Source organism: Trachurus trachurus (genome assembly GCF_905171665.1).
Source record: "Trachurus trachurus genome assembly, chromosome: 13".
NCBI classification, from domain to species: Eukaryota; Metazoa; Chordata; class Actinopteri; order Carangiformes; family Carangidae; genus Trachurus; species Trachurus trachurus.
The window spans coordinates 14,092,032-14,115,103 of NC_139892.1; the positions used below are offsets into that span (position 1 = coordinate 14,092,032).

General features: G+C 38.6%; 2 protein-coding genes across 2 annotated transcripts; one reads left to right on the plus strand and one right to left on the minus strand.

Moving 5' to 3' along the window:
• Positions 1-7,475: 7,475 nt before the first annotated feature.
• On the minus strand, positions 7,476-11,560 carry LOC310995397 (uncharacterized protein; the record flags this gene model as incomplete). The annotated part of the gene is made up of 11 exons (XM_083984447.1): positions 7,476-7,803; positions 7,903-7,932; positions 8,017-8,079; positions 8,188-8,235; positions 8,323-8,511; positions 8,629-8,655; positions 8,749-8,811; positions 9,717-9,776; positions 9,929-10,009; positions 10,185-10,511; positions 11,485-11,560. The coding sequence occupies 11 exons, from the start codon at positions 11,558-11,560 to the stop codon at positions 7,745-7,747; spliced, it is 1,023 nt and encodes a 340-aa protein (XP_083840573.1). The 3' UTR covers positions 7,476-7,744.
• Positions 11,561-13,326: 1,766 nt separating this feature from the next.
• LOC310996232 (P2X purinoceptor 5-like) lies at positions 13,327-20,974 on the plus strand (the record flags this gene model as incomplete). Its single annotated transcript, XM_083985615.1, has 12 exons — positions 13,327-13,481; positions 14,468-14,618; positions 14,884-14,955; positions 16,787-16,862; positions 17,109-17,205; positions 17,413-17,493; positions 17,613-17,754; positions 18,191-18,327; positions 18,565-18,658; positions 18,872-18,937; positions 19,039-19,121; positions 20,905-20,974. The coding sequence occupies exons 1-12, from the start codon at positions 13,348-13,350 to the stop codon at positions 20,972-20,974; spliced, it is 1,203 nt and encodes a 400-aa protein (XP_083841741.1). The 5' UTR covers positions 13,327-13,347.
• Positions 20,975-23,072: the final 2,098 nt, after the last annotated feature.

A 23,072-nucleotide genomic window follows, 5' to 3' on the forward strand; every position in this document is an offset into this window, starting at 1 on the left:
GTGACCCAAGCTGCCCCACCACAATAAAAGTCTGGCTGTGATGAAGTCGTATGGTCAATTAAACCAAATTAAATGAAAACAAATATTTTTCTTTTTTTGCTGCTCGTAAAAACAGTTATATTTTACATTAGTATAGTAATTCAGTATTCATAATACTGAAGTGAAATTTAGCCAGAGCAAAAGAAAAACACATACAAGATCTGGATAGTTCCTCTGGATTTTATATGACTCAGTGTAGCCTATTTAAGGTCATTGTCATTGTATAAATTTATTACAAATCATCAATGGCTCTTGGTAGAAGTGTTTTCAATCATGGTGGTTATGTAAATCTCCAATTACAGTAGATAAAGAAGAGGGCCAGCAGAGACAACACTGTAAAGAGGCCTCTTTCCTGGCTCTGGTGTAATTCTTCTTAATTTACGTCCTCCTGAAACACAGAGACAATAGTTCACAGTGCTGCATGCAAGTGAGTGTGTAAATCAACCACAACCACAGGACAGAATCATTAGACAAGAACGACCTCATAAAGGCTGAATAGGCTGCTGCGCAGCTGCACCAATTACCATTGCTGCAGGACTGTAAACAGTCCGGTCCTTTACAAAGCTCTATATCACAGTGGAAGTATACCTGTGGGAAAATAAACTCAGAATAAAAAGTCAAGACTGAAAAATGTACCAAAAGATAGTTTTTAAATGTACCTGGTTTTCAAATGTTGGCGGCTTCACAAATGAGAACAGCTTGACTACAAACCATTTGTGAAGAGACGGATGTATCACCTCCTTACTTGACACAACTGGCAAAACAGTGGTTCTGTGGCTATCACCAGTGAAAGGACACCTGGATTGGACACAACGATTAGCATCAAATCATCTCAATTTTTTCAGATAAAGGTCACACCTGTGTGTTCACCCTTTAACAAGAAGGCTCCATCTTTGTGGGTCATGTGGGTCTCCAGTCGGCGTGGCCCAGCAGTCATTCAGCAGCAGGACCAAGTCCTTGTCCTCATGTTTGAGGACAAACACCTCCACGTACACTGGCTGGCCGAGCTCAGTCACTGTTGGAAGGTCTCGTGAGGAATAGAAAGACTTATAAGAGGAGTCTGTGGATTAAAGAGCAGAAAAACATATTCCGTAGAGTTGACAACATGTGGGTTTCACTATGCTCCAATCATGGAAATGGCTAGTCAAAGTAATGGAGACAATTTTTATACTGCGTCTTACAGTTTTTAACGTATTTCAATTTAAACATACAGATATAAGTGTATAAAATAATTACATTCAAGTAATTGAAAGTAAATTGAACGTAACCTTTGGCAAACCTCATTTTAGTCCTTAGTATTCCTTTGCTTCTCAGTGTGAATGAATTCTCAGATTTTTCCCTCTGAATGTCGATGCCCAGTTGTGTCATTTGAGCCAATGCAAACTTGCAATTCACAGTAAATCTGAAAGAAATGACAATAAAATTGAGATATTGGTCTATAAGCATAAAAAAGAGGAAAATTGTGCATTTTGTTTTGGTTTTTATTTTTACCGAAAAGGAGTGTTGCGGAATATAGAGCCGTTGTCTGGGTGTTGTTTCACCTCAATGTTAATCCAGTACATTATAATCCCATCTGCTACCTGAAAGATACAACCAAACCTGTTTATCTAATCATGAAAAATACTAGATGTAATATATAATTGATGTATGTTTACCATGGATTGAGCACCACAATCAGTGTATGGAAAGTTGAAAGAGACGGCATCCTTGGATTTGTTTTTGGGTTCACAATTGTCACCTTGACCGGAAGGGATCCAGACTGCATCCAGGTTCAGAGGTGGGACTGTGGCGTTCTGGGGGATGGTGATGTTGAACCCATCCCTGTTGCAGAAAAACTCTGGCACTACTGGGTTGTGATTTTTGTTTGCTTCTGTAGACATTACAACAGAGCAGGAGTAAACCAAAAATCTGATGGCTAATGTCACGTTATGTATCTGTAAAATTACCACCTTTAGTTTTACTTTCACAGATGAGAGGTATTGACTTGACGATTTTGACTTGTCCTCTGTCTGCAAGTGCCATGATGACAACAGTCAGACTTGTGATATATTTCTGATGAACAAATTCAAAGAGAGATTAGAATATTTGAAAAAAAAAGTAACTAGATTATCTTACTTATCTTTTTTTTTTATCTTACTTGTCTTTTCACAAAACAGCTATGAGGAGCAACTGTTAAGACGGTAAAGGTTTCACTTCCTCCAATGAGGTAGTGGCATTGTTTTGCTATTGCAATGGCCTGGTAATATCCTCCGTGTTCATCTGTGTGTAAAAAGTGAACACCAACAGAATCATTGCAAAAACACAACCACTTCACAGTAACGTGAATGAGATATACTTTAGTAGTCTGACTTACCTTGAACATAGATGTTGAAAGGAAGATCAGCAAATTCCACCTTTGACATGTAAGCAGACATGAATCCATCGTGACAAAGCAACTTATTATTACTCATGCTGTTAGGAGATGTTGCTTGAAATTGTTTTAAATCATCATGGGCCCCACATTTCAAAAGAAAAAGTGTGACAGAAATAAAAGCCAACCAAACAAAGTGTGTGTTGCTGGTGTCCATCTCTGGTTGCTGAGGGGTGTGACAGGTGGAGCAGCTGCTTCTCATCTGACTTAATTGGTCGACTCCCATGAGAGTAAAAGCAACAACCTTTGACCCGGCATAATAACTGTAGTAGCCTACTGTAACTTCATACCAAGAGGGTCTTGAATGTGTTCACATCAACTGGTGTATGGAACATTCCTCTGTGGGTTTCCCCCCCACACACACTAGCAAACCAGAAACACTTAAATATGATCAGAGTAGGTGTGAGTCTGTTTGGTTTTCATAAGAACACACAAAGGTCTTAAAGTTGAATTCCATTTTTAATAATATAAAAAAACATGTATGTATAAGCCTAAAAAGCATATAAAACAAACAACTGTCGCATTCAGCACATGCACAGATATACAGTAGGCTACTTGCGCTCTCTCCCTCACATTATCACATTATCCGCATCCCATTTGCATTTTTGGATTGTGAGGTTAATTTGTTGAGCTTTCTTGTATTAAGAAGTTTATTCGATTCACTTTTTCAGCAAACAGAAAAAAATAACAATCAATGTCCAAATCAAAGTCTGAGCAGCTGTGTGAAGTGCACAGAAGTTATTGTATTCATGTTCTGAGGGGGAAAGAAAAATCAGCGTCTGTGCCTGTAAGAAAAAGGAACACATTTTGGGCAATGCATCACATGACATAGTTTAATGCTGAGTTAATGAGTTTGTGTGTGTAACTTGCTCTACATAAAGCAATAACATAATAAATACAACAAAAAATATATAATAATATAATTATTGCAGCAGAAATGCACCTAAATGTATGCATATTACTGATTAAATATTGAGACATGTTCCTCAACCAGAAGTGGAAGGTTTGAACTAAATGGTCAGCAATACATAACAAAAAGAGAAATGCATGCGGAGTGCAGGCTAATGTCAAATGATATACACCAGACTTCACAGAAAATAAATCCAGTTTATTGTAGATTATATTTGTTTGCCACAATATCTTTTACGGATTCCAGTGCCTCAGCCCTTTTCCAAGTCTGGCACAAATTTGCTTAATACTTTTTGCATAAACCACAAATGCGAACATAAACTCCTTGGCAGATGTAATTGTGCGAAAATAGAAATCAGTGACAAACTGTATGCAAATACAACTACCAAGAAACAATCTATAGAAGATTGACAGAATTAAAAGAGGAAATTTTGAAATTTCTTACCCTCATCTGGACCTACAGGATTGAAAGGTATTCTTCATTGTTTCTTTTGATAGAGAACTGCAATTAAAGCAAAAATAGTTTTAAATCATCAAAAACAAGATCATTTGTCCTGCAATCAAATGCACAGCACAGCTTTCTTCTACCAACAGCTGTGGGTGAGTGTGTGTGAGACTGTACACAGACAGGTATAGGTCTATACTCACAGTAACAGAAGATGATCAGCAGGATCAAAGCCGATGTGCCAACAGCAATGCAGAGCACCTCTTTTTTCAGCCAAGCTGCAAGATCAGATGGGGTTTTACAACACTATACCTTTCACAGGAAATTAATCACTTGTCTGCTCTAATGTGTCTGGCCTGTGAGGTTTGTGAGCATGAAAAGGAAGAGGTCCTGTCATGTCTCTCTGACAGGCAGCTGCTCAGAAATCCACTTACTATTTGAAAACAGGACCAACTCCACAGGAAGACAGTTATCTCCCCTCTTACACAGATAACGCCCCTTGTCAGAGTCCTCAAGTTCATCAATGCGGATGGAGAAGTTTCCTTCTGAGCCCTGGTATGGAAAAGTTTTCACCCGGCCACCTCTGGGGACAATGAATTTAGCTCGCCCTCCAGGTTCAAGACGGACCAGCTCCTCGTCCTCATAGATCCATGACACCGAATAGCTGCTGTTGTTTGTAAAGTGGCATGGAAGGAGCACAGACGAGCCAGGTAGAGCACTGACTGTGTGAATCTCAGATTCATGTTCGTATGGATCGCATGATCCATAGTGCTGCACATCTTAACGAGAAGAGAGACACAGAGGAGCAGTTTCTGGTTTAGAGTCAAATTAACTGACAGCATTGAGAGTGAATTTATTAAATGTAAATGGACAATATACTGTATGAAAAGAAAAACTATTGATTAGAAACATTGCATGGATCAAACTGACATTATGAGGATTTTAAAAGCAAAAAAAAAGAAAAGAAAAAAGAAAACACATCATTGGCATATTGTCTTTATCTCAGTTCCGAACTTCAAAGTTAATTCATATGTAGGCTATGTGTATATATATATATATATATAAACACACTGTTGTTAAAGTTGTATTTATCTTTTATTATTACCTCTTCTCATGAAATGATAGTGACAATGTAATTTAGTCTTGATAGATTTAGTGTATAGCTTCACGAAACTGCTGGGACTCAGTATATTGCACTTGGTCAAAGCTGATCAGTCATGTGTATAAATAGGTAATGTGTCTGAAAATAAAATTGTTCCAACTTTATGGGCAACAGTGTGTGTGTATACTGTATATATGGGTCAGTGACACATAAAAACTAGTTTTAGATAACTATTTGTATATATTTAAAACTAAAAATATATTTCTTAAAGCATGCATCAGATTGGTTAAAATGTACGTTTTGTATTCATGTTGGTTTTTTGAATTTTGAAATCATATTTGACCCATTTTTTAAACTAAAGTCAGACTGAATGCCCTGAAAATGTCAAATGGTGTAACCACAAAGTCTACTTTCTTCTGAAAACAGTAAATTGAAATACATTTTTTTGCTGTATTTCTATATTTGAATTTTAATGCATTTTGGCAACACAGGACAGGACATATCCAAAAAACACTGTATTTTTTGTGACAAATTATGTCAAATTTGTCAAGAAACATAGTGTTGCATTGCAAAGGTGAATTACATTTACCGGTATTTCACATGTTCATCGGGGTTTATTTTCCTGTATAGTTTTTTTTTTCTGAAAAATACTGGTTACGCCACTTGACATTGGGTTGTGTAACGTCATTGACCCATACTGTATATTAAAACCAAGGCAACAACAATTACTTTAGTGAAAGTTTTACATAAAAAAAGTTTTATGTTATGTCTTAAAGGGGAACTATGCAAGTCTGGTCGCTTTTCAACTGTTTTACTAACCCTCCTCCTGGCCGTGTGCATTTGTTTTCAACCAAGCTGGCACGAGCGGTACATACCATTATATATCATATACGATGTTACGATGTGTATATTTGTGTATCTGTCACAAACAAGAGGTTACGGGTTACAGTGTGTTGCAGTGCTGCAGAGACCGGAGCTGAGACACCGGTTCGGTCAAGAAACGCAACGTGGAAGGCAGAGAGCCTCCATTCTCCATGGTAACAAGTTATCACAATTACTCCAAAGCTGTTTAATTAAGGTAAAAATGTAGCATCGTTAAGATAAAAATCCTGCAGTTCCACTTTAAGCCTATTTAATTCTCTAATTTCTGAAAAGGACTTACCATTCGATGACACATACATTAAGTAGATGGCTAAAAGAAAAATCCACTTGTTAGCATTCATTGTCAGCACCTCACACATTGTGAATGTGAGTGCCAAAAAGCTGCATGTAAGCATCATGGGACAAAACCACAAGACCATCGACAATGGTTTTACGGAAATGCTAATGTTTCACATTAACCACCAGATCATACAGTATCAGTGAAAATCATGCTTCACAATGGAGCTGCCAAATGTTTTACATGTGGCGATCATGTCACATATTAACTTTTCAGATGAAATGGTTATTATCTTTTATTTATTGAACATCTTCAATTAAAAACTTAAGAAGTTAAGAACTTAATAAGTCTCACTTATACTGTGGTGGTTAGTTACCACTTCCTGTCAGAAGCTGCAGGTGTTTCCAGCTTAACACCCACAGCAGAGCTGTAAAGTTAAATGGAAAGGTTTATCATCACCTTTGTGTTTAAGGGTTAAAATAAATGAAGCAAAACTTTTCCTCAGTTTTATGGTAGCCTAATTATATATTTGGGCTTAGTAAAGCAAACTGAAAGTCCACACAGGACAACTCTGTCTCTGAACAGATGGAAAGTCTTGTCTTGAATCCCAAATGTGTGTTTTAATGGGGTGTAATGAAACCAAATACTGATTTTAAAACATTGAGGCAGCAGAGGCAGAAATATACAGATTTTTAATCTTCATGCTTTTTACATACCCATAATGCAACATTATTTGGCTGTACAGCTATAGGCCTCCTGACTAACTTGTTAACACAGCTGAATGCAAGACATCATTTATGTTACTGTTACTGTCAAAGTAATCCAGCAGTAGACTTGAAATAAAAACTTGAAAGAGACTCAATTATTTTAAACTTAATATTTTAATGTTTTTACCATGACAACAGGCTGTTAGGGTTATGCATTACAAAGCAGAACATTTCCTCACAGAAATTTTGAGCGTGCCATTGGGATCTCTGTCAACATTGGAATTGAACCTATGACCTTAAAATCAGGGGTCACACAGACACATGGTCATTTCACTCTCTCTGACCACTGACATGAAGGAGCTGTCAACCTGTCTGTGTGTGTTTGTGTGAGTGAGTATGGAGTCAGAGGAGGCCCTGATTAACACACTCAGCTGGACAGCTCAGTGGGTAATGGCATTGACTTTGATTGTGTGTATAGATCAAGTTGCAAAATATCAGTAAATTAGACCTTTTGAGGGGTTACTGGAAAGTGCATTTGTCCAAACATGGTCAGGAGGTTGCCTCACCACTTTTCAGAGATTTATGAATAGAGTGGTTACAGGTTTGGATGGCTGTGCTATGTATCTGGATGATGTTGTCTACTGTGATGCATGGGAATAACACTTAATCAATGTTCGATTGATTTGCATGGGCAAATCTAACAGTAAATTTGGCCAGATCTGAACCTACGTAAGCTAGTGGGCTAGGGTCAGGTCAGCTGGCCTTGTGTCCAATCAAAAGAAAACTCAAACCACAGTAAGGGGCAACTATATAAACTATTTCAGTCACACATTCAGCCGAGGTCGAAAATAATTTTCATGTCATATATTGATACTTAAGATCTTTATTTAATTACTTTGATCAACAAACAGCAAAATGAATTATCAGTGTCCAAATCGATGTCCGAGCAGCAGTGTGAAGACTCCTCCGTTCTTCATTGAAGATTGAGCCGATCTGTGCTTCTGTTGTAAATCGGGTTGTTGTATTCACCTTCTGAAAGGGAAAAAACAAAACAACAAGGACATGGGATAGCAGTTTAGTGCAGAGTTTTATTTCGGGCTGAACATGCATAAAGATGAAGTCAGCACTCACTTTCTTTGGCTTTTTTCTTACCCACACCTGCTGTAGAACAAAATAAATAAAACACAACAGTGAATAATGAAAATAACACAACATCATTTTGTGAGATAAATAAAACATAAATACCTCGTTGCTGATTCTCTGCCTGAGCAGCCATGGCTTGTTGTCTGCTGATTTCACCTTGGTTAGCTGTGTAATTAAATGAGCGAGTGAAATTCCAAACAACATTAAAATTATGTAAAAAAAAAAAAGAAAAAAAAAAGAAAAGAAAAAAATTATGTAAAATGCTCATTTTACCATAAAAATGTCGGCCGATGCTTGCTTGTCGTAATCTGCTGAAGAGTTCTGGAGAGGTGAGGAGAGACTGAGTTATTCATTTATGTTTCATTTATGTCACTACAACCATTGGTTATATTGTTTATTATGAAGCACCTGTGTGAAATCTTTGTTTTGTTCTTTGACTTTCCATCCTTTGAAAGTTACCCTCGTTCAGATTGGGATAAATCCCACTGGTGCTTTGAGTGGTTTGAAACCTGTCTGCATGATGCAGACCTCCTGGTAGACTGTGATGGTTTCTGGAGGGGTCACCCAGCTGGCTGACTGGGTATTGGTCGTCGTTCTCTGATATTTGAAAAAGATCAATTATAAAAAATAAGGACAAAGATGTTAGAGATGTTTTTGGTGGGATAGAACAGAAAGGTTAATCAGTGGATGGCAGAAAAAGCTGTGTGAACGCACCATAAACAAGATCTGGGTTGTCTGCTTCTGTAAGAAAAAGATGGTGGACAATGCATCAGATATACTACATACAGTAGTTTAATGTTGCGTGACTTGCGTTTGTGTGTAACTGTGGATTACCTCTCCACTGTCCTTGTACTGGTGGCATTGGGCCTGTGACTGCAGGTGGAGCGTTGGTACCAGCTGTGGGACAATTACATACAGCAATAATAACAATATTAATGAAAAAATAAAATGATATATGTAATTGCAACATAAATGCACCATGAATGCCATATGACTTTGTAAACATCTAGACATATGTCCCTCAACCATTAGTGGAGGGTTTGACCTTAAAGGGATAGTTCAACATTTTTGAAAATTGGCCCATCGCCATGATCCCCCTAGTAATAGCAGTAGGTTCGTTACCTTTAATTGTTGGTCCAAGCTGCTTTTAGATGGGGGGAGAAGAATACCGAGCGGCGCAGCTACACTACGGAGGCTAATGGAATTTCTTGGTTTTGCTCATCAAACTCAGCAAATACACAATTTCCGCTATTATCTCATAGCGTGGTAAATGTGCAGGTCACAACTTGTCCACCACAGCGTTTTTGAGTTTTTTGGTTGTGTATTTGCTGAGTTTGATGAGCAAAACCAAGAAATTCCATTAGCCTCCGTAGTGTAGCTGCGCCGCTCGGTATTCTTCTCCCCCGATCTAAAAGCAGCTTGGACCAACAATTAAAGGTAACGAACCTACTGCTATTACTAGGGGGATCGTGGCGATGGGCCAATTTTCAAAAATGTTGAACTATCCCTTTAATAGTCAGTCAGTAATACTGAACACCAGACTTCAGGAAGAACAAATCAGATATAATGATATTAGTCTGCCACAAAATTGTATAGATTCTTCCCTATCTGATGATCCATCCCCCAGTGCAAATCGGTTCAGTTCTTTTTGCATTTAACATTACCTCCTTGTCAGATGTAGCCTAAATGTGCAAAAGATAGAAATTAGTGAAGATTGTGCTCTCTGCTGTTGAAATAATTATGTACCAAGAAACAATCCACAGAAGATGGACCTATAAATAATACATTTTGAAATTTCTCACCCTCAGGAGCTGCACTTTCAGGAGTGATGGTAAGTTTCCGTGATTTGGTTTTATAGAGAACTGAAATAAAACAGAAAACAGTTTTAAATCACCAATAACAAGACAAGACCATTTATTCTGCAATCAAATGCACAGCACGCCGTCCTTCTAACAACAGTTTGTGGGGTGAGTGTGTGAGACTGTGGACAGGTACTGTATAGGCCTATACTCACAGTAGCAGAGGACGATCAGCAGGACCACAGCCGATGTGCCAACAGCGATGTAGATCAGAGGCAGCGTGTGTTTCGGTCTATCTGCATGATAAAATGTGGTTTGAAAACACTATACCTTTTACAGGAAATGCTAACACATCACTTGTCCGCTCTCATGTGTTTGGCCTGTGAAGTTTCTGACAATGTCTCTCTGACAGTCTGCTGCTCAGACTTCAGAAAACAATGTCTTGTAACCTCTGAACAGAAATCCACTTACCAAGAACCAACTCCACATGAAGACAGTTATCTCCTCTCTTACACAGATAACGCCCCTTGTCAGAGTCCTCAAGTTCATCAATAAAGATGGAGTAGATTCCTTCTGAGCCCTGGTTTGGAAAAGCTTTCATCCGGCCACTCCTGGGGACAAAGAATTTAATTCGCCCTTCAGACTCAAGACGGACCAGATCCTCGTCCTCATAGATCCATGACACCGAATAGTTGCTGCTGTTTGTAAAGTGGCATGGAAGGAACACAGATGAGCCAAGTAGAGCGTTGATTGGGTGAAACTCCGGGTAATCTTCATCACACCGATAGTGCTGCACATCTTAATGGGAAAAGAGAAACACAAGAGCAGTTTCAAATTAACTGTCAAGTGTTAAGGGTGAATTCATTTACTGTAGCTGGACAAGGCAACAGAAGAAAAATATATATAATATGAAAAATAATACAGATAAGATAGGATAAGATATACCGTATTGGGAGATTACAGTTTAAATCATGACTTGTAAATTAATGAAACTTGATAATGATAATTGAAAATTACTTTATTAGAAAACCTCAGTGAATAAACTTGTGTGTATTAACTGTTGTGTGACATTATGGGGATTTTAAAAGCAATCCAATAAAGATTTGAATTTATAAAATATATCATTAAAATAATAATAATAATTCATAATTCGAAGTTAAATAAATATTTGTAATTAATCACTGCTGGTTTACGTTTAACAATGAACGTGATTCTTCAACAAAATTTATATTTTTGACTAATCATTTTCACCATTACCATATATAGTATATAATCAAAGCAAATTACAGGTGATGATTAGCATCAGTAGAAAAACAAGACTCAAAACCTACAAAAAAAATCTCTGACCCTGTAACCCTCCTATGTGTCTCACTCTAATATCTGATCCAAGGCCGTCTGAGTGCAGAATCTGATGCTGACTGAGGTTGGAATGGCCTACATACTGTGATGTACAGTTATTGATCATTTCTTTCCACCCATTGATGTCCAAATGTATATGATAACAATCATATTTGGACACCAATAGGTGGAAAAAAAACTGTTAAATAAGTCTACACCACGTGTCAAAATATGATCAAATCATGAAATTATATCATTTATATTCTAAAAAGGAAAATGAACCAAGGCAATTATTTCTACAAATTTAAAGTGAAACAACAAAACGGTATCAGACAATTCAATTAGTGAAAGAAACATTTACAACCACTACATTTTAATATAAATTATTTAATCTAACCCTAACCCTATAACAGTAACCCTGAAAAGGACTTACCACTCGATGACACACACATCAAGTAGATGGCTAAAAGGAAAATCCACTCGTTAGCATTCATTGTCAGCACCTTCATTGTCACACTCACGTTCAATGTGAACGTGAGTGTGCTAAAGCTGCATGTTAAGCCCCCTAAGCATCATGGGACAAAACCACAAGATCATCACCATTGGTTTTGTTATTTACGGAAGTGCAACTGTTTCACATAAACCACAGGTCATATTCAACAGTGACAGTTATGTTTCACAATGGAGCTGCCAAATGTTTTATAGGGTTGTGTGTGGTGAACATGTCACATATTAACCTTAAATTCAGACAAATTATTATTTTTACTCGTTGAACATCTCCAGTAGATGAAAGCTATAAAAGGTCTGACATGACATTTCCCCCAGACCACTTCCTGTCAGAAGCTGCAGGTGTTTCCGGAGTAAGGGGCTGTGTGATAAAAACAGATGAAGGTATAAATGTAAAGGTTTATCACCACCTTTGTGTTTAAAGGTTTAAATCAAAGCAAAATGAAGAACAACTTAACCTCAGTTTTATGGTTATTAGACATAAAATCTGGGTTCTATAAGGCAAAGTGAAAATCTGTACACGTTCACTGTCTCTGAACAGATGAAAAGTCTTGCCTTAAATCCTAAATTTGTGTTGTAATGAAACCAAATACTGATATTTTCAACCAAACAAACACTTATAATGAAATTCTGAGCAGAAATACTACATTTCTAAAGATGGAATTTCTTTAGGCCTATTTTTTTTTTTTTTTACAGTCATGGAGGTTTTATTTTATTTTATGCCTAACTTCTAACCTGTTTCATTCTCAATTATATTAGCTCACTTTGTGCAAACAAATGTGATCAAGTTAAGAATGAAATGAAAATCCTTAATGAACATGTTTGAGTGTCATTTGATCCAAATTAAATATCAAAAGTTCAAGTTACTTGTTAACTGGGGGACCAACATTTAAGTACGAGGTTGGCACTTTAACATTAAAAGAAAAAATGCAGAAGCAGCAGAGACAGAACTTTTCAGGTTTTTCCTTTCTATGCATGCAGAAATTAAAGAAGAAGAACCCATTTCCCATAATGCAACATCATTTGGTTGTAGTTTTAGGCCTGCTGTCTAGGCCTACTGTTAACAAAGCTGAATGCAAGACACATTAAGCTTAAGTTAAAAGTTACTGTCAGAGTAAACTTAAAATGAAACTTTAAAGAGGCTCATATCTTTTGAATTTCATATTTTAACCTTGATAGCAGGCTGCACTGTAGCTATAGGGAGCATTATGGTCTGTGGGTTGGCGGCCATGACACCGCTGACATTTATGACCCTCAGAGAATGCAAATTATTCTACAAATAAAGCTGACATTATTTTGTTTTATTGACTCTGTCGATCCTTTAACTTTTTCTTTGGCGCCACCTTGAGGTTGACACGTTGTTGCTTTTAATTAAATCTTGAAAGAATTGCCAGTTCTTTAATTTGAGCAGTCGCAGAGTCGCAGAGTATTTTAGTGTGGGACAAACTCAAACAGGACATGCGAGTCGTTTTTATTGTTTTGCTCTCGCTCATCTGAAACTACCAGACGTGTCCACAACAGAAACCATTTGCCACCACATCCGCCCTCACTGAGAGAAGACACCGGCATTATTTTGAAAGCTTAAACCGGATACCGAGCTTGTTGTTGGTGACTAATTAGGACAAGTAAAGGTCTGCCTCCTCCTGAATCCTGCAGGCTGTGCTCTGGCCATGCGCACGTGTGTGTGTGTGTGTGTGTGTACGTGCGTGCATGTGTGTGTGTGTGTGCGCGCGCGTGTCAATGTGCTGCTGTCCCTGCAGAGAGCCTGCTGGCCGCTCACTGCTGCAGGATGGCCGAGGGTCTGAAAGGACGTTTTCTTTCCATATTTGACTATAAAACGGAAAAATACATCGTCGCCAAAAATAAGAAAGTTGGGGTTTTGTACAGAGTCATTCAGTTATCTATCATCGGCTACATTATAGGGTAAGTGAGTGGATTGTTTCTTTTCTACTTTTCACAAACAGGTTCTGAACTCCTCCATGGACTGACTGTAGCCTTCAGGAATGATTTGAGAGAGAGAAAAAAAAGCCTAATGTGTGAGGAATCCTTGTCGCGTTGTTGCTTATAACATATTATCTATAAACACTTCAGGTGGCTAAATATACAGATTATGTCAAATCCACAGCAGACCTGACACAATAAGTACATTGAGCTTATGAAAGTGCTTTATCACAAAAGCAGCAGGAACAAAATACAGAAAATATAAAAAATAATTAAACTTTGACTTCTTTTAGTTATTCCTAATATTTACATTTTGTCACTATTCCATGATACAGCAGTTTCATAGCAATGCTATTAACTCCATATATCAGGGGTGTCAAACGTGTGGCGCGCGGGCGGGGCCAAAACCGGCGCAGCAGAGGGTCCAATCCGGCCCTCAGGATAAATTAAATAAAGACAGACGAGGCATAATATTGTTGAAATTGAACATAATTTTTTTTTTTATCAAGAAAGGTAAAAGGACAGTTCATTAACTGTAAACATCTTAATTATGCACTAAAACAAAGGGAAACATTCAAAGTTCTTTTTTTTATTGGTTAGGCTGGTGTAAAGTGTGTTCATATGTTTTTTTCCCGGTCCCACGTAGCTACTCTACCACAGGAACATCTAGTCTGGGAGCTGCTTTTTTTTCTCCTCCCCGCTCTTCTTGTTTCTCCCCTTTTCCTCCTCCATCCTGTTATGTCTGTCTTATTGTATGTATTGTATGCTGTGCATGTACGGACGGGCTGTAATTTCGCTGTGCTTCGATCAAATTGCGCTGTTTGTGGCCCCTGAACTAAAACGAGCCTGACATCCCTGCTCTATATGATCACACAATCAAACAAGTGTGTGAAGTGTGTCAAGTTGGTCTTGTGTGGGTGTTTAGCCTCATGCTTCTGTTTATTCTGAGAGATGCTTCTCATCCACAGGTGGGTGTTTATAAGTAAGAAAGGCTACCAGGAGACGGACGAGGCCATACAGAGCTCTGTCATAACTAAACTGAAAGGGGTCTCGGTGACAAACACCTCTGAGTCTGGTCTCCTGGTGTGGGGACCGGAGGATTACGTCATCCCACCGCAGGTCAGGACAGTGCTAGACACTGATGTTTCCTCTCACACAAGCAGAGTTATGTAGAAAAAGAACAAAGACAAGGTGAGAGGGGGCATGCACACAGAGGTGGTTGCAAAACAAACATTGCAACAGTTGCTCTGCATGAAAAAAATAAAGCAGCCCCCTCACATGTGGGTTTTAAACTCATCAGTGCAGACAGTCTAACAGCACTGGGGTCATCATGACATGATGTCCATATAAAGATCCATTTACTGTGTGTTTCTTCTTCACGTAGGGTGAAGCTGTTCTGTTTGTTGTCACTAATTTCTTAGAGACGCCAAACCAGAAGCTGGGATACTGTGCCGAGGTAAGATTTATATGTAATAGAGGCTGTAACGATGAATTATTTTCATACATTTTTCGAACACCAGACCAGCAGGTCAACCAGAGGGCCAAGATGATTTTGGTTTTGCAGTGCAGCAGTAAATTAACAATGTAGGCTATAGTACATTTTTTTTTAACTAAATGCAAAACCAAAGTGTCATCTTGACTGGCCCCAAAATACACCATTCATAACAAATGCAGCTACTCCCAAAGTACCTCTTTTAATATAAGATTTAGGGAATTAACTTTGCCTGGTTCTTAGCAAGAGCAAGAGTTTCTGTTTGTAGTTTTATTTCACCATTCTGTCAATAAATGCGTTTTGTTTAACATGTGGAGACTGTAGAGTTTTTCCTGTGAAATGTGTCTGCTGGCTTCAGGGCAGGATGTGCTGTTTGAACACTGCCTTCTGTCTGCAAAAGTCAAACTCAGTTTCAGGCCGTGCAACTACTGTGTTTATTTTAAAGTTACTTTATTTACCGTTCGCTGTTTGACACCTAATCATCTGGAAACTATTCCAGCCCAGTCGTGTCTCACAGATACAGTAGGCCATGTATGACTGAGGCTAGAGAAGAGCTGGAAATGACCAGTCCTGTGATGATAGAGATGGAATTAATTGAAGTTTCTCTTTGCTGGTGATATTTTGTAGTTTGAGGTAACTGAAGAGACAATTAGACAGCACAATGTTTAATGGCAGGATGTTGGAGACTTATATCTTATACAGATTTGAGTAAGCATAAACAGGCAGCAGAAGACATAGCTGATGCATGGTGGCACAACCATCACTTCCCGAAGAGCACCGGTCCACATTTTCTTCAGCGTTAGTCATAACACTTAAGAACAAAACACTGGCTATGAGTGTGTGTGTGTGTGTGTCGGTTATGCTGTTCATCATTTATCTCAGCTATATCTTTAGCTACAGTACACATTTCCAGAGGGTTCCTGCCTGGTATGTAAACTCAGCCTTTCTTGGTCTGCTGTCTTCAGTGCCAGCAGCCAAGAAGAATAGCGAGCCTGCACAAGCCATAAAACACTGCTCTGTTCTTGTGTATCTTTCATACCTCACCAAGAGCAGTTCCCGGTCCTCATTCACGGTCGTCCATAAACAACCTCTAACTACGTGTTTACTTTCGTATTAATGGTGTTGCTAGAGACACAAAGAAAGGTCTCATCTCTATTTGAACGTGTTCACCTCTAAAAGGGCCTGAGAGTTTTAAATACAGTGTGAGCTGACCTTGTTAGTAAATGTTGTCACGGATGTTACAACAGTTTTCACAAGACTTGGTTTCCAATTTATTCACTGAAACAACTGTTACATGTGGGTTTCCACATCTAATTGATAACAAGTTATGTATAAAGCCAAATTCTTATGGTTTGAGCCCTCAACTGAAACTTAATAGGTTTTTTTTAATTACAAGATACAAGACAACTGTATTGTACTGTGGCAACCCAGGGGTTAAAGAGGCAGGATGCACATAAAACAGGTATTCAGAGACCGATTTTTGGGAAAAACAAACAGTCATTAATATAAAGTGGTACTGTAAGGGGAAGAGGTTAGGGGTTTGCACTTTAACTAAGTGGATGGTACTGTAAGTTACACACTGCACTTGATAAACCACTCCCCTAACCTGAGCCTGTGGCCAAGCCCCCTCTGCTGGGTCTGCCCCGGTGTCCCTGGTTTGCCACAGTATCCTACAGTGAAATGCACTTGATTCCTGAATGAAACTCATGCCTAAAAGATTATTCATTCAACACTTGGGGAAAAAAAAGACAGAAGGTCAGATCCCATTTAAAGAATTTCTGGCATCTGTTCCCAGAGTCCTAAAGTGCTGGATGGCTTCTGTCGAGACGACGGGGACTGTGAAGAGGGAAAGATGGTGGTGGCTGGTAATGGTAAGAGAAGAGCAACTATACTATTTTAAATCAGCATTCAAGTGGTGGAGTTGAAAGGAATCCCATTCTCAAAGATAATTTATGCCTAAATTCTTACCATGTGCAACAGTATTAGATTCTGTTAAATTAAATTTGGAAGTGTTGGCCGAGTTCTCATTTGAACGAATGACTGGTGTCTTTATAGAGTAGCTAATCTCAGCAGACACTCTGACACGGAGCTGTTTTACTCTGTTGTCTTTTCCTCAGGAATCATGAGTGGTCGATGTTTAAGAAAAGATGAAAACTCTACTGGTACCTGTGAAATCTATGGCTGGTGTCCCATCGAAAGGAAATTCAAACCCAAGTAAGTTAAATGTTAAAACTAAATATCATTATGACATGAAGTACTTTTTAATATTATTTTTAGCCACTGAATGTGGGGATAGCAGCATTTTTGTAATATTTTCTGTCACACAGCAGCCAAGTATGAACACACATGTTAGATTAAGCTGCTTAGCAACAGAACGTGTGGGTCTTTATTACAACTTTTGTTTTTGTTTTTCTTATACAGAGGCCCTCTGCTGACAAATGCTGAAAACTTTACCATCTACATCAAGAATTTCATCCAATTTCCCAAATTCACATTTTCAAAGTAAGTCCTCAACACTGAACACAACACATCTTTGTGCTGTGTACTAAACTGGAAACAGGAGTTGTGTAAGAGAGCAGTGCACACTCATATACGCTCTGTGCTGCTTTCTCAACTCTGAGGTCCAATGTTCTTGAAACTACTGACGACTCCTATTTGAAGAAATGTCGATATAACGAGGAGCTCCACCCGTACTGCCCCATCTTTCGTCTGGGTGACATCACGCGGCGAGCCGGATTCAGCTTCCAGAGCCTGTCCACGTTTGTGAGTTTCTTTCATTTCAACTGGACATTTTTAGGAGTTAGTGACTGTTACATCAACTAAGCTTAAGGTTAAGCCTGTGAATATTCTCATTTGTCCAGGTCATCGTTATCCCCAAAGAAATTTAAGTCAAAAGCAACCAGTCCCAGCCTGGTCAGATGCGTACATGAACTGGTGAAGCCTCTTGGATGAGAGGTGAAACGTCTTCCTAGACAAATAACAAAGTCCAGTTGCTTTTGACTTAAATTTATTTGGGGATAAGCTTAAGATTTCAATTTCAATGTAAGGTAACAGGGAAGTTAACATCCACTGGCCTGTGGGTTGTGTTGCCTCTAATGCATCCTGGTGCATTTTAAGGGGCTATATAAACTGTATTTAAATGATTATAAACATGTTTTTAATGCCATAAGTGATGCAGAGTCTGCATTCTGTTTTCTAGGGTGGCTCCATTGGCATCATGATAAATTGGGACTGTGACCTTGACAAAGGATACTCTAACTGCCATCCACAGTACTACTTCACTCGCCTGGACACCAGCATCTCCAACAAGACCATCGCAGCAGGATTCAACTTCAGGTGAGACTCACTGCAGACACTGTCTCCGTTTAGGATCCTGTGTTGATCAGACAAATATTTCTTGTTCTTTTCAACAAATTAAATATTGTTTAGAGCACAAAAAATGTTCATCAGATGCCATGTGAAGGAGATAAATATGATCCCTCCAATTCGTCAGATTTATTTGAATTGAAATGATTAATATAATTAGCTGAAATTTGTTTCACTGCATTTGTTCTTGTTTTTCCATTTTCATAGACACACTCGGTATTATAAAAATGCAGCTGGTGAGAGCTTTCGATCTCTGTTCAAAGTCTACGGTGTCCGATTTAACATCATGGTGCATGGGAAGGTGCGTAAAATGTTTTGTGTGAATGCATGAAATACTGCTGACTCTGCTTTATTATGATTTAATGTTAATGCAATAATGCAATACACAGGACATTAGCACAGGATAACAAACTGATAAATTAAGTAGAGATAAGAGGATTATGACATAATGTGATCTTATCTTTCCTGTAAAGTTAATGTTTATGATTTTCATTCTTTCCGCTGTCGTTCACAGGCCGGGATGTTCAGCATCATCCCCACAGCCATCAACGTTGCTTCAGGACTGGCTTTGATGGGTGCTGTAAGTATCGTATTAGATCAACTTCCTCCACCCACTTGAAGACTGTTTTTTCCCCCATTTAACAACATCCTCATTACTCCATGAAACTCTTCACCTTACAGGGAGCTTTCTTCTGTGACATGGTTCTCCTCTACCTAATGAAGAAGGGAGACTCTTACCGAGAGCGGAAATTTGAGGGATCCAGGTACGATACGCAACAGAGTGATGATGAATTTCAGACAAATTAAAATCACCTTAAGTTTATGACAAATAATAGTGTATTTATCATTTAACCTAAAATTAGGTAAAATCATTTATTATTTATTCATGTTCAACCATGGTGTGTTAAAAAAAGTGTAAAGTACACAGCAAAGTGTTTGAAATAAATTAGTAAATCTTAGGTAAATATTAACAGATGTAATGTTGTGAATGTCTGCACTGTCAATCTCTCCTCTAACAGGAGGATTAAGGAAACTCTACGTAGCCTGAGAGACAAGAAAGTTTTCCAAACACATGCTTCAGCCTTTAGACATTTAACATTCTCAGTGATGGTGGAAAAACCCTCGGATTTATGTAATAAACTGGTTGAGCCTCCTCATACCTTTTATTCATTTTTGGTCATCCTGCGTCAGCTCTATTCTTAGGACGTCTGGTGTGAGCGGCTCTCTCAGGTCATTCCTTTATGACGGTTCAGTTTTTCTTGGAGCCAAATGCAAATACAGCTCAAGATCCAAGGATCGGTTAAAAAGTAGTTTATTGTTAAGTGAAAAAGGTCTCTTCCACTTTAGAGGAGCTGAAGGCAGAGCAAGACCGTACGTCCGCAATCACAATCAACGATTCACTAGCAAGGACCAAACCACAACAATGTGCCATTTACTGTACGCAAACATTTTAATGGATGGAATGTAAGTGTTGATGGGTGAATGGATATTGTACAGAGGAGTGAAGGTGAAGGAAGGTTGATGTCAGCGCTGCTGGTCTGGGAGGCTGCAATAAAGACCTGGCGGAGGGAGACTCAGAGTGGGGGTGTCGTCTTGGCGTGTCTTGAATGAGACATAGAAAGGGATGCACTGGTTGAACAGAGAGGAATGAAGGAAGGAAGGGAAGGATGGAGGGATGAGAAGGGATAGAAGGACGAATAAGGGGTTGACCATGTAGGCTTGACTTGTGATTAGAGGTGTGGTTGAGGCGTGGCCCTGCTCGTGAACCTAATTTAACCAGTCCAGTTAACTCTATTATCAGACAAGAACAGGACTGAACTGGAGCGCTGGTAAAGACCCACACGGAAAGAACCTATATAAAAATATAGGTTTGCCGACAAGAAGCCAGCCAAAACGACCAGATCGCTTACTTCTGCTCTAATATAGGTTTTGAATATATGTGACATTACATAAAATTGGCCGTTTTCATATATTGTATGTACATATATGCACATATATGATAATATATATGCTGCGTATATGCGTATATATGCCGCATTTAGGCTGCATATAGGCCAAATATATGTGCATACAGCCGGGCATATATGTCCAGACATATCTTGTTATGTAGGGCTTGGATATAAAGAAGCAATATAGGAGACCTATATGCCCTGTATGCACATATATGCACCTGAATCCGGCCTATATGCAGCCTAAATGTGCCATATATATGGCATACGCATATAGCTATATGCGGCATATAACCTCATATAGATTCTTTCCGTGTGGGGATGGTGTCTAAACTGATGAACTGGCTGCTACTACTACTATTACTGCTATGTTGGCTTATTGAATTGATTAGATGATCAGCTGCAGGTGCTCTGTTTAAACAGTGGGAGAGGTAGAAGAAGGCGGACACACCAAACACACAAAATGAATGATAATGAGAAAAAAATATCACAAATGTACATATGAAAATTTGCTGTTGACCCATCTGGGCCACTGTATTGAACTGCTCTTGACTCATGTTATTGTTCTAACATATTTGCCACTGCAATCTGCCCACAGAAGTACGAAGTCGACATCTGAGGACAACAGTGTGGAGGACAAGAAGGAGCAGGAGAATCTGACCTTTTAGTCTGTACACTGTGTGAGATCAGTTTGTAGGTTTTAGCACAAGGATAAATAATATAATATTGTAATAATGACACAGCAGTGCAGTGTAAATTACAGTATAACTGGTGTGGAGATCATCACCTTAAGAAATGGTTGAATTGTCAATTTCAAGTTGAAAACAGTATTTTTTATACCTTTAGACACAAAACAAGTGTGTTTTAGACCACTTACTGTAAGTTAAGTTAAAGCAGAAGTAAGCGATCCGGTCGTTTTGGCTAACTTCTTGTCAGCCGATGGAGTTAGCAGTCCCCGCCCTCGTCCCTACGTCACCACATTCACACGCATCCCTTGGCTGCACACACAGAGAGGACCGCCCCTTTAGGCCATTCTCTCTCCTCATTGGATAAAGGTTGTAGGATACAAGGAAAGTTTTCTCCTCAGCTTACAGCAGAGCAGAGTGACTGACAGACCCGTGTTTCAGACCAAACACTCTATGTAAGTGATTGCCGTCGGAAGATATAACTATTTAAGACTTATATTAACACAAACATTCCACTTACTTCTGCTTTAAGCCAACTTTTTATTGTGTTTTTTAAAATGGATTTTTTGTGTTTTTTAATAAGCTTTTTCAATCATCATGACTTTGACCATTTCATCACTACAAGTCGGCAGTTTGACAGTTTAATCTAATCTGTTTTCACTAGGCCTCAGATCAAACACACAGGAAACAGAGAAAACCCATTCATACACAAAAACACTTGGTGTGAGAAGTGAGAAGTTTTTATTTCACGTGAAGGCTGTGTGATTTCTGTCACTTTGCTTTCTCTGCTTGTTTTGCAATGAATGATTAATGACTTCTGGGAATGGAATATACCTCATATGTGAATAACACTCCTCCTCCAACATAAGCCGCTTTCCCATATCTGTGATTAATCATTTATGTGATTTTGTTCAGACAGTTTGGAGACAATGCTTTTATTTATTGATTGACACAGAATGAAACTGTGGAAATAAAGATTTTTAATAAGTAACCCAAGGTGTTTTTCTTTCTGTTTTACACACACCATGTGAGTTTTTTTTTTTTTTTTTTACTGTTAGCTTTTAGCTGTAGCACCTGAAGCTTTCCTCAGACCGGCGCTGTAAACACAGAAAGAAGCCTCTGGGTTTACACATGTGATCCCTGGATTGCTGGGTGACAGCTTGTTTATTGGCTTTTCCTCTGCCTGACGTTAACAACTATTGTTTATAAACCATAAACGCAGCTACCGATGATGACAGCTGACTTCTTGACGCTGTGCCGGCACCAAGTAGGCAGCACAGAGCGCGTCATCGTATTTTAGGGACACTGGTTGACATTGTTGATCATAACGAGCAGCTAGGGCAAGAACCTGAATCACCCAAAACCGTGATTAAGAAGTTTTTGTTTCGTTTTCTCTCTTTCCCTTTAACCATCCAGGAGATTCAAGTGCTTGCATTGATACAGAAGACAGACAGCATGTGTGTGTTTGTGCAGCCACACTCTTTTGTTTTCCTTGAGGCCATTTTAAATGCCTCCTGGCAGGGCCGTTGCTAGGAATTCTGGGCCCCCTTAAAGAATACTAAAGTGGGCCCCTCCCCCTAACTTTTCCAGTTTTTTTTCTTAGACTACGTATGTATTATCATTTTTTATTTAGCCTACCTTGTTTTGATGCTAATGCAGCATTACTCTGCAAAAACTCAAGTATCTTACCAAGAATATTTGTCTTATTTCTAGTCAAAATGTCATTTCTAGTCAAAACAAATATCATTACACTTAAAATAAGACACATCATATTAAAAGTACCTTGTTTATAGACACTTTTTACTTCTTTCAAGCATATTTTCACTTGGAATAAGTAGAAAAAATCTGATAGTGGAACAAGTTTTTCTTCCTTATTACAAGCACAAAAAACATAAAGGTAAAGGTACTTTATTGGTCACATATACAGCTAGTACAGTGAAATTCTTTCTCTGCATTTAACCCATCCCTGAGGAGCAGTGGGCAGCCACGGTGCGGCGCCCACATGCTTTCACTGGCAGATTTTTCTACTTATTTCAAGTGAAAATTTGTTTGAAACAAGTGAAAATTATCTAAAAACAAG